Consider the following 12,134-nt stretch of genomic DNA (forward strand, 5'->3'; position numbering starts at 1 on the left):
CTCATAAAACAGGTGTGTCAAATTTGTTAGTATTATGATCTTTTTGTCATTTACATAGAGTAGGATCTTGAGGTACGGTCACTCTGTTTGAATGATCTCTTTGCGTTCCTTAGCTGGTTATTAGATTTCTTTGTACTCTGGTAAATGCAAATACAGTAAAAGCTGCATTATCTGGTACTTTGCCAACTGGAAAGCTCTATAAACTACCATTTCTGATCTTCATTGAAAATCCAGTTTATAGTCCAGTTGGCATGTGGCCGGCAGTCTCCCTACCTGGCTCCGGATGGCTTCCCAGAAGCGGTGACATGTCCCTGCTCTCTTAGGTGGAGGAACAGCCATGAGGGGTTCGGAGTGAGGGAGGAGGTGTGGGGCGTGGGCTCTGGAAGGGTGTTTGGGTGTGGAAGGGGGCTAGGGGCATGGGGTTGGGGCACAGGTGCGGGATGCCGTATCCAGGTGGTGGTCACCTCAGGTGGCTCCCCACAAGTGGTGATATGTCCCTGCAGGTGCCGCCCCAGCCAATGGGAACTGCCAAGCCAGCGCTCAGGTTGGGGCAGGGCAGGGGCAGAGCGCAGAGCTGCCCAGCCGTGCCTCCGATTAGGAGCAGCAGGGAATGTCGCCGCTTACAGGGAGCCGCCCGAGCTGAGCGCCGCCCAGATCCTGCACCCCCAACCCCCTGCCCCACACTCCCTTCTAGAGCCCATGCCCCGCACCTCCTCCCTCACTCCGAACCCCTCATGGCTGTTCCTCCACTTAAGAGAGCCAGCAAGGAGAGCCTTACACCCCCTCCCACACCCAAACTCCCTCCCTCTTAATTAACTGGAATGTTTTACTTATTGGCACACTCCATTTTCCCAACATGTCGGATAACAAAGCTTTTACTGTATTAAATTATGGTAAATGTAAATTTTGTCAGCCTGAATGTGTTATAATTTCTGTTACGATACTATGGTATTATTTTTATAGTATCATAAGTTTGCGTGGTGCTTTACAGACAAATACAATGACAAGACCTTTCGGTAGTGAGTTTGCAATCTAAATTAATGCAGTTATTTAGTATGTTTTAAGATTTCATTGCTCTGTGATTTGTTAGAGGTCATGATGCCATAGAAGCTAGCATAGTGGTTCATCTTGGTTGTTAAGATCTTATTTTTTCTTTTGTCTCAGTGACTGAGTTGGTCTTCCTTCAAGTCTAGTTAGGCTTGTCACAATATCTCCAGTCTAGTAATTACTAGTGTTTTCAGGGCCCCCGTTTTATTCCACAGAATTTCAATCAATCCTAAGAATCCTTTGAATTCAGTAGGAGCTTCCTCAGGTCCATAGGGTATTCACTAGATTGGTGAGTTGCAAGTTCTCAGACTTAGTTGTTTGGTTCTAGGAAGAAACCTTGACAACTACACTTTATTTCTAACATTATCCATGCTCGTTCTGTCTTTTTCATAACTGGAAATAGACTTTTTGTTATCTTGTTTCCAATCTTTGTTCTCTGACTGTAGTTTTATTATTTATTTTGTGTGTACACATATGTAGTTGAAACCTTGAGAAAGATCTGGACCCTGTCCTCAGAGTGTCCTTTGTCAGTGAATGACAAAGGAATAACATTTTAATAAAATAAATTGGACAGCTTCTGCAGTGAGCTGCTTCACACAGCCATGTGGTGTTCCGAACCCCCTCCTTCAAGGCACATTTCCAAATTCCTCTATTTGTAATATTGTCCCTTATGAGGGAGTGTCTCTAAATTATAATCTTCTACAAACATATCTCCACATCTTCCATCTTAAAGAAAAACAAATTAACTCTTATATATTAACAGCTATCTAATAACACATGCATTACTTTCTCAACCCATATAGTACATTTCCATAAACCCAATGTGTCAGTTACCTAGAAAGGAGAGGTTACCGGCACATCATTCTCAAGTGAGTCTTTACCACTCAGTTTAGTCAAATACTCCTTCTCCGGGCAAGTTAACAAGTCTCTGTGTCTTTCAAGGTGTTAAATCTCCCACTCTGATTTTTTCAATATCAACCTTTCATCAGAGTCTGAGTTGTTCTCCTGTTTCTTGACAGTTTCTCTGTTGTGCGTTGATGATAATGGATCAGTCAGATGAGAAATACCAGAGTCCATATCTACTGTCAGTGTGCTGGAACTTTCGTAAATCCCTTCAGTAACGTCAAAATGTGTCCCCTTGGTCTGTCTGTCAACTACATAAAACCTTGGATGCAGCTGTTCTTTCATGATACCCCTCTTCCACTTCTGATTTTCTTTCATCTTCGTTGGTTTCGTTGTTATGAGATTTCAGCAGGTTATCAGTAATTGGTAATTTAGATCTAATCCTTCTTCCCACTAACAGCTGAGCTGGAGAAAAGCCATTCTGCAGAGGTGTACTTTGGTAAACCAGTAATGCTGCATACAAATCACCCCCACTGTCAAAAGTCTTTTCATAAGGTTCTTTGCTGTCCGTATAGACCTTTCCACAAGTCCATTTGATTGGGGGTATTTTGGACTTGATGTTTTGTGATTGAAAATCCCAATTTATGGCAAATTGCCTACAATCTGAACTGGAAAATTGCAGTCCATTATAACTAAGGACTTCATGTGGAATTCTACGTCTGGAGAAGATTCCCTTCATGCTCTCACTGACTTACTACTAGTACTGTGCAGTGTGCAAATGTCTGGAGACCAAGAATAATAATTTGTGACTACTAAATAAACCTTTGATTGCCAGGTAAATAAATCAATGCCAACATCCTCATAAGGCCTTTGTGGAAATGGATGAGGTTTCAGTGTTTGCTTGTTGTCGTCATGGCTTGTATTTCAAGTAGAAAAGCAGTTTCCTACCAATTAGTAGTGATGTGATTGATCTGCAGCCAATACAGCACATCTTGTGCTTGTTCTTTGCACTTCTCAATTCCTAAATGACCCTCATGGATCTTCCAAGCATTTCTTTTTAGACGCTCATTGGAATTACAACCTTACTGCCCTTGGAAATCACTGCATCTATCATGATAAGTTCATGTCTGCAGTTCCAATAGTCTCTTATAGTTGGACAGCAACTACTTATTTCTTTTATTATTAGTTCTTTAATTATCACTTCTTTAAGGATTCCCAACGATTCCTCTTTCTCCATTTCCTCTCATTTGTTGCAGTTTCCTGTTAGCTATGGGAATTGACTTTACAATCAGATCTACATAGGCTTGCATCTCTGTCTATAAAGTCTTCTCTGGTTTCATGGGAGCTACTGATCTGAAAAGTGCATCTTCAATGAACATGAATTTATCATGTGTGTAGGTCACAACCAAATCATACTTTTGCAGCTTTATCATCATTCATTGAATCCTTACGATATAGTCATTTAGCGGTTTTCTAAAGAACGCTATCAGGCGCTTGTGGTCTGTTTCAATGTCCACTGTCTGTCCATAAATATACTTATTGAATCTCTCACAGGCAAACAAAATTCCTAGAAGTTCCTTTTCGATCTGTGCATATCTGGTTTCTGCCTCAAGTCAGTGATTTGGCTGCATATGCCACTGGTTGCCAGCAATCCTTATACTTCTGTAAAATCACTGCACCTAACCCAGACTGTGAAGCATGTGCTGAGATTTTAATAGGCCTTCCTGGTGCATAGAGCTTCAAAAATGGTTCTTGTATCCATTGTTGTTTTAAACCTTCCCATGATTCCTCCTGTTCTGCACCCCAGTACCATTTATTTCTATTCTCTAGGAGTTTTCTCAGAGTTGTTGCTTTGGTAGATCGATTAGATATGAGTTTTCCAAGATTTGTTAACCATTCCCAGGAACCATTGGACATCTTTCTTTGACTGGGGATGTGGCATCATTTCAATGGCTGAAATCTTCCTTTTATCAGGTTTTACACCTTGGTGGAAATAATGTCCCCAACAAAAGTCAGTTCTGTAACCCCTAAAGCACATTTCTCTCTCTATTAAGTTTGAGGTTTGCAGCTCTAGTTGCATCCAGGACTTCCCAAAGTCTACGATCATGCTCCTCTTTTGTTGAGCCACAGATGACGATGTCATCCATTGAGGTGTCAACATCATTCATATGTTTTTAGATCATATGTATGGTTTTGTGGTACACTTCTGGTGCTGAAAGTATGCCGAAGAGTAACCATAAGAATCTATCTTCCAAATGGGGTTAAATGTGCATAGCTTTGAACTTTCTTCAGTTAATTTTAGCTGTCAAAACCTGAGGATGCATTTGATTTACTGAAATAACAAGTATTTGCAAATTGAACCATAATCTCTTTTCTGCTTGGTAGTTTTAAATGTTCTCTTTTTATAGCCTTGTTGAGGTCTCTAGGATCTAAGCATATACGTAGCTGCCATCACGTTTCTCTATGATAACGATGCTCACCCATTCTGTTGGCGCCTCAATTTTTTCTATTACTTGCATTGCTTCCATCCTTGCAAGCTCAGCCTTGAGTTTATCACAGAGTGCAAATGGCACCTTTCTACATGGATAGATAACTGTAGGGACCTGCTTATTTATCCGGATTATATGTTCACCCTGCAAGCAAACCCAACCATTGAAACAGGTCATAGATCATAGATCATAGAATATCAGGGTTGGAAGGGACCACAGGAGATCATCTAGTCCAACCCCCTGCTCAAAGCAGGACCAATCCCCAATTTTTGCCCCAGATCCCTAAATGGCCCCCTCAATGATTGAACTCTCAACCCTGGGTTTAGCAGGCCAATGCTCAAACCCCTGAGCTATCCCTCCCCCCAATGATATTCCCAAAAGAGTGCCTCATATCCAGGTTCAGTATGATCTTGTAGTGAGAGCACCCATTTTACCAGACTGAGTTTCTCACATGCAGCCAGGCCTAAAATTGGTGTCGCCTCCTTTGGTACTACAATGAAAGGGAACCTGTACATTGATTTTATGGTTGATGCTAGCAGTGTACCTCTCTTTCACCCATATATTTGTTCCAGAATAACCAGTTGCTTGTATTTTTGTTGGTTCCAGTCTTGATTTTATGTTGAGCCTCTGATAATCTTGTTCAGACAGAATATTAACCTGAACTCCTGTGTCCAGTTTCAGTGGAATAATTGTTCCATTCTCTGTCATAGGCAGTATCCGATCTCTCTTATCAGGCTTGGTAGATCCCAGTACATCTATGAAAAACTCCTCAAGATTGTCTTTAACTGAATACACTTGACTTTTCTGCATTTGGGATCTGCAGCATTTTGCAAAATGATTATTCCTCCCACATTTATGACAGTTTCCCAAAGGCAACACATTGTTTGGGACCATGTTGTGATCCACACCTTCCACATAACCATCTGTACCCAGTCTTCTCCCTAGCAGTGATTTTCCTAGCGATTGGTTTCACTCTTTTTGATTTGACCTATTCTGGCTATATTCTTTAATAACTAGTACAATGATAACCCCTTCTCGATGAATTCAGCTCTTTGGCTTGTGCTTCTGCTGCCCTGCGTATTGGGGAGCCTTCCACCAAATGCATCCGATGAAGTGAGCTGTAGCTCATGAAAGCTTATGCTCTAATAAATTTGTTAGTCTCTAAGGTGCCACAAGTACTCCTTTTCTTTTTGCGAATACAGACTAACACGGCTGCTACTCTGAAACTTTTCTAAAATTAAATCCCCTTTAAGGAGCAATCTCTCTCTTAACACATTGTCTTTAATGCCACAAATGATTCTGTCTCTGACCAGAGACTTTGGCAACTCAGCAAAGTCACAAGCATGGGCAGGACCGGCCAGGGGCTAGCCTCCCCCAATCAACGGTTTGCCCACTGCCTGTGGTCACAGATTTTACTGAATTTCCTTAATTCTGTGACACATTGCTCTATGGTGTCATCAGTTTTTTGCGTGCATGTTAAAAAATTGTCTCTCTCAATGTTTCATTCTTTTTTGGCATGCAATGCTTCTCAAATTTAGTCAGTAAAAATATAAATACAGCAAAAATTTAATTTCATGCTTTCACCTTCTTCAAATGTAGTTATAAATACCTAGTGCTTCCTCCCAAAAACATGCTAAAAGATGGTTGATTTCCCTTTATCATTTTTCTCCTCTGCTGCTATGGCTGTTAAATACGATTGAAATCCCTGTCTGAATTATTTTCCAGTTCTCTACAACATTGCCTGACAATTGCAGACGGGAAGCAGGTTGCAACACATCCATTTTTTGGCTTCCCCCACCCCCTTCTTAAACTAGTCAAGCTACTATTGTGCTCAGGAAATAAAGTACATGCAAAGGCTTCTGTGCCTGATGCTTCACCTGTTTCTCTGGTGCCTCCCTTTGTCTCTGCTTTCAGTTGAAAACACAGGAGTTAATGTCACAATCACTGCAGTTTCCTTCTCATTCAGTACTTCTGACACCTTGTAATGATCCTGGGGTTAATTAAATAGCAAACCAGTGAATGAGAAAGGAATAAAACTTTAATAAAACAAACTGGACAGCTTCTGAAGTGAGCTGCTACACACACAGCCATGTGGTGTTCCCAACCCCAACCTTCATGGCACATCTCCAAATTCCTCTGTTCATAATACTGTCCCTTAAGAGGGAGCATCTCTAAATTATAATCTTCTGCAAACATCTCTACAAGAATATTCTACATTGCAATCTGAGAAGCAGTGACCTTATCTCTCATGTTTAAGAATGATTTATAAACATTGCTTGGTCACTTAGAAACGCAAGACAAGCCTTTTATTTTTTACCAAGAGATTTTTAAAAATTAATCAAATATATTAATTTGGAATTGGCAATATTAATCAATTCATGTCATTATGCCATTTCTCAGTGCCATAGTGCTAATCCATCAACACTGAATAGCTGTGCTTTCACTCTTCCCCTATTTGTCAGCAAGCTGTAGGATCCTATTCACTGGTTCAACTGACTGCTGCAATCTCTGAGTTTATCATATTAACTATTAGGATTTTCAAATATCATACTCAGAAACATCTGGGAGTTCTGCTATTGGTGGAAGTTAAACTCTTTGGGGTGGGTGGGTTTTTTGTTTATATCTAATCAAATTTGTATATTTAAGACTGAAATATGACACTACATTTTTTAGTTTATGATCGTGATATTCACCATTGACATTAATTACTGTTAAAGGGGAAAGATACTGAAAATAAGCCATAAATTGAACCATAATAAATAAATCATTTAGGTTAGGGCCTGTTTCTCAATTGCCCCTGACACTGCTCTTAACACTGCCAGAGTGGTATACAGTGCTCATAGTGTAACTCAGAATCAGGTCCTTGATATATTTTAAACTTCATCAGAAATTGTAATTGGCACATTGTGTGGAAAGGACTCCACTGGGACCATGGCTTTATTTAGTGGTCACAGCAAGGGAACCTTGAAGCAGGATTACTGTCTGTTACTGACTCGCTGTGCCATCTTGGGCAAACGATTTAGCGTCTCTGTCCATCAGTCCCCACATATGAAAAATGGTCCTCAAAGAGGAGCTGTGAGGCTTAATTCATTGTCTGGTAAAAGCATTCTGAGATCCGTTCATGAATACATGCTATGGAATTGCACATTATTTGTTGCTGAGATATTTTCAATAGAGTGAAAGTACTGTTAGGAACAGTTTTCTTTTCGTTTCTACTGAATGTTCAGATTACTTGAGTGATTTTAATGATATCCACTTGACACACTTTTTTTAAAAAAATCTATTTTAAGATAGTGATGTTTGGTAAATATTGTTTGTGATAATTCCAACTTCAGATTTTGTGATAACTTTGAAATTTGGTATCATCAGGTATTTGTATGTATAAAATGTTATATGCGTAGTTTATCCAAAGAGTTACCACAAAGGCATTTATGGTAGCAGTAACTGTTCATGCATATTGTATAAGTATAATTTTTGAATACACAAATTTTATAGATCTTGTCCTTTATCAAACCCACATTTTGTAAGATAATAATCATAACACTGTAAATATATTCTTTGAGTCTCTCTTAGCTTAATATTGAGGAATTCATTAGAATTGAACACAGGAAGTAAAATCATTGCAATTAATATTTTTTGTTTCAACAGAGGGAGAGTATATTAAGATGTTCATGCGGGGTCGACCAATCACAATGTTCATTCCTTCTGATGTAGAAAACTATGATGACATTAGGACAGAACTGCCTCCTGAGAAGTTAAAACTGGAGTGGATGTATCCTTAAATATTTGCTTTTCCTCTTCTGTGATTTTTCTTTAAAAATCTAATCTCATGTTTTTTCTTATAATTATGGAATTTGCTTAAATCAGAAAAATTAATTTTCCTTGACAAAACAGTTTTTTAAGTTTATTGGCACTAAAGAGCCATAAAGATAGACTTCATAAATTTCCATGCACTGAGCAGTCACATCATATACTCCTGTATTTATTTTTCTACTGGAACTAATTACATCTTTATTTTAACTAGGGAAAAAAGGAAATCTTCTCAAAATTGTTTCATTAGAACATTATTTCCAAAAAGCAAGATTTTGCTTTCAGACACATTCATGTACACTCTTCGTAATGGACCATTGTGAGACTTTTTCTCTTAGTTTTTAGGAGGTTTTGATGCAGTGAAAGGTGCTGAATAAAACCCCTAAATCTTCTGCTATTTATCCACAAAGCAGGTAGAGAATGAGCCACAGCATGAAAATTTCCCCACATTTGCACCACCAATGCACTTGAACCCTCAAATGAAGGGACTCATCTCTAGGGACTGGTCTGCACAATGAAATGGTATTGTGTTTGTATTTGATTGTGAAGAATGAAGTTAGGTGACATGATGCTGATCACAATTTTACATCAGTGTAGACTAGGACAGTTTATATGCAGCATCATGGGGTTAGTCTGTTGTGGGAAATGATGCTGAACATGATTTGTCCTGATCTGCACCGACTCGTCTGTAAAAGTTGTGGTCAGCATTGTGTAAGCTAATTTGATTCCTCTCCATTGAATTCACATTGGGCAGACAAACTTCTAGGGCATACTTCAGTCCAGTAATTGGTTGCTCTGCTGATAATGCCCAAACTACCAATCATACTAGTGTCATTGATGATGTGAACCGTTGTTAACATCTGTCAGGTTGTCTGCTAGGGATCAAGACGAAAGGACCCCGTGTCCTAGTACTACTCCCTATAGACATTCTGTCATTAGATGTGTTATCTTAGCAAAGTAAATTAAAACTACTCATTCTTTCCTTTTGTCCTGCTGAGTAATAGATAGCTTAAAGGCTGAGAATATCAATGCTTCGGAAAGAAGAAGCTGTGGAACCTACATCCACTGTAGCCGGGAGGGCAATCAAGTCCAGAGAGAGAGAGAAAGACACCATAGGGCAAGCAACCGAAGGAAGGGGCATCAGACTGGATGAGAGATAATCCCCAGATGAACCACAAAGAGGCACCCCAGTGGACGAGTAGAGAAATTTGTACCAGTGCCTCTAAGAGGCAAAGCTTCCCCACTTCCAACCACCAATTCTGTGTATAACAAAAAAGAAAACCATTAGCAAGGGGAGAGAGAACAGCATTAGTGTTGGGAAAACACAGCAACAATGACTCAGAAGTATGGAAACAATAAGCACACACACACATACACACACACACAGAGTATTTGGGGGCAGTGTTCTTTGCATCAGTTTCTGACCTTGCTGAGAGAAAGTCCAATGGACAAATATCTCTAACTCACCACTCCACTTTCCCTCCACTGTTTTAGCTGCCAAAATTTGTAGCTTTCCACTGATAGCTTCTGTTGTGAAACGCCTGTTTACACCATCAGCGTTCAATGCCCGATCTGCTAGGTCCCTAATGTTGTTCTCGGTCAGTGGTTCCCAAACTTTAACAACCCATGAACCCCTTTCACTAAAATGTCAAGTCTCGTGAACCCCCTTCTTAAAATGAATATTTCCAGGGATTTTCTCCTTTACCTGAGTATAAATTATAAAAGCAGTGATCTTGGAAATACAAAATTTGTTTTTATGGCATGTTTATTACACACTATTTATTTTATTACATTATGAAAACAGCAACACTCTTCCAAGATCTTACTTTCATAGCTTGTATCACTTTGAATAATCCTGTTTATAAGACAAGGAGTATCAGATGTGAAACAGTATGAAAGTATTTAAGAAGCCAACTCAAAGAGTTCCTCCTAAACAAGCATTCAGGTCTTGAGCAGTCCAGGCAAACAACAGGAGGTTACAACAAAGCTTAAACTTGTTCTTCATAATAATTTTAAAAACAATACTAGCTGCCTATTTAATTTTAAAAACAGCAAAAAATATCCACTTCCCTTTCTGTTTCTTATAAGGAGTCTTGACTTTTAAATCTCCTTACTGTGATAGATACGCTTGCTTTGATCTGCTTGGAAGTCCCGAGGGAGAGCTCTGTCCGCCATTAGAGAATTTTTTCCCGAGAACCCCCTGTAACATTTCGTGAATCCCAAGGGATTCACGAACCCCATTTGGGGAACCACTGGTCTAGGCTGAACATTCAAAGGTGTCAATCCAAATAAACCTTTATCATTATGCTCCTTTACTACACTTGGCAACAAAGATCTACTCTTCCCCACGAAACTGCATTTAGAACAGAACTCTTCATACTGTGGTAAAGAGATAATGTTATGATTGGTCTGTCACTATCAATTCTGGAAGTTCGCGGCTAGTCACTTCCCAATTGTTAGGATTTTCATTAATTCCATCAACAGACCAAAATTTCCCTTATCTGTTAATTTCCTTTCCCCATCTCTAGCTGTCTGGTTGGACAAAATACTATTGCTGGGAATATTTAATATATTGTGGCAAAGTAAATTTAATGGGTAAGAACATTTGTCTTTTAGTTTTCATAATTTAGCAACCTCATCTAAACGGTATGTAAACGATATGCCTGTCCACTAGGAAGAGAGCTCAGGCTGCCAGTTGAAGACATCACCTCCCTCCTCCTAAGGTACAGCAACAGTTGTTATCGAACCTAGCAGCCCTCTGGTTTTATTTTTAAGGAGGGGCTGGTGGTAGGGCATTCCCTGAGCAGGATCTTTTGACTCTGAGTTTCACTTTCTCCTGCCTAGCTGAGCAGAGACCATTTTTGGAGGCTTTCAGAGCAACACTGCAAGAGTCTCTTAAGGTACAACTGCACTGCAATTATAGGCGCCAACTCCATGGGTGCTCCGGGGCTGGAGCACCCATGGGGGTGCTTTGCACCCACCAGCAGCTCCCCGCCCTGCCCCCCAGCTCACCTCCGCCTCCTCCCCTGAGTGCACTGCATCCTGCTTCTTGCCCCTCCCTCCCAGCACTTGCCGCCGCAAAACAGCCGTTTCACGTGGCAAGCGCTGGGAGGGAGGGGGGAGGAGGGGTAACGCAGTGTGCTCGGGGAAGAGGCGGGGCTGGCACGTGGATTTGGGGAGGGGTCCAAGAGGGGCAGGGAGGGAGCGAAGTTGGGGCAAGGACTTTGGGGAAGGGGTTGGAATGGGGGCAGGGAACTGGCAGGGAAAGGATGGAGTCGGGGCAGGGCTAGGGCAGAGGGGGCGTGAGCACCCACCGGCACCAGGGAAAGTTGGTGCCTATGACTGCAATAAAAAAAAATAGCAGTACCAAGTTTCAGAGACCGAGTCAATTCACTCAGGTGCATGTGGCTTTGGCAGTAGGGCTAAAAATTGCAGTGTAGATATAAAGGCTCAGGCTGGAGCCCAGTCTCTGAGGCTACATTACAGCCGGGATCGACGCTCTGAGATCGATCCACCAGTGGTCAATTTAGCAGGCCTAGTGAAGACCCGCCAAATCGACAGTAGATCGCTCCCCAGTCAACCCCTGTACTCTACCCCCGATGAGAAGATAAGGTAAGTAGACAGGAGAGTTTCTGCCATTGACCCCTTGTGGCGTAGACCCCATGGTAACTCGGTCTAAGGTATGTCGACTCCAACGACGTTACTCGTAGCTGGAGTTGCGTAGCATAGGTAGACCTACCATGGTAGTGTAGACATAGCCTGAGACTCACCCCTGGGTTTCCCAAGCCCGAACATCTACACTGCAGTTTTAGCCTCACAGTCCAAGCCCTGACAGCCCAAGTCAGCTCACCTGGGCTAGCTGTGGCTGTGCCATGGGTCTTTTATTGCAGCATATTCTTCATACTTTCCTGGGGGATACCAGGTGCTGAGGTGGGAAGTTGTCAT

At 41.1% G+C, this 12,134-nt stretch overlaps 1 protein-coding gene and 1 long non-coding RNA gene across 2 annotated transcripts in view; one reads left to right on the forward strand and one right to left on the reverse strand.

Annotated features, from left to right (window-relative positions):
• The window catches only part of LOC122459522, a 38,152-nt gene extending 33,104 nt beyond the window's left edge, over positions 1-5,048 (reverse strand). The window contains exon 1 of the long non-coding RNA XR_006280281.1: positions 5,037-5,048. This is a non-coding gene — a long non-coding RNA (uncharacterized LOC122459522). The remainder of the gene's footprint in view (positions 1-5,036) is intronic.
• Positions 1-12,134, forward strand: part of EML4 (EMAP like 4) — a 253,146-nt gene that overhangs the window by 178,954 nt on the left and 62,058 nt on the right. The window contains 1 exon segment of the mRNA XM_043511861.1: positions 8,028-8,151. Within this exon segment, the coding sequence (XP_043367796.1) occupies positions 8,028-8,151 (124 nt within the window).

This window comes from Dermochelys coriacea, chromosome 3 (genome assembly GCF_009764565.3).
Source record: "Dermochelys coriacea isolate rDerCor1 chromosome 3, rDerCor1.pri.v4, whole genome shotgun sequence".
NCBI lineage: Eukaryota > Metazoa > Chordata > Testudines > Dermochelyidae > Dermochelys > Dermochelys coriacea.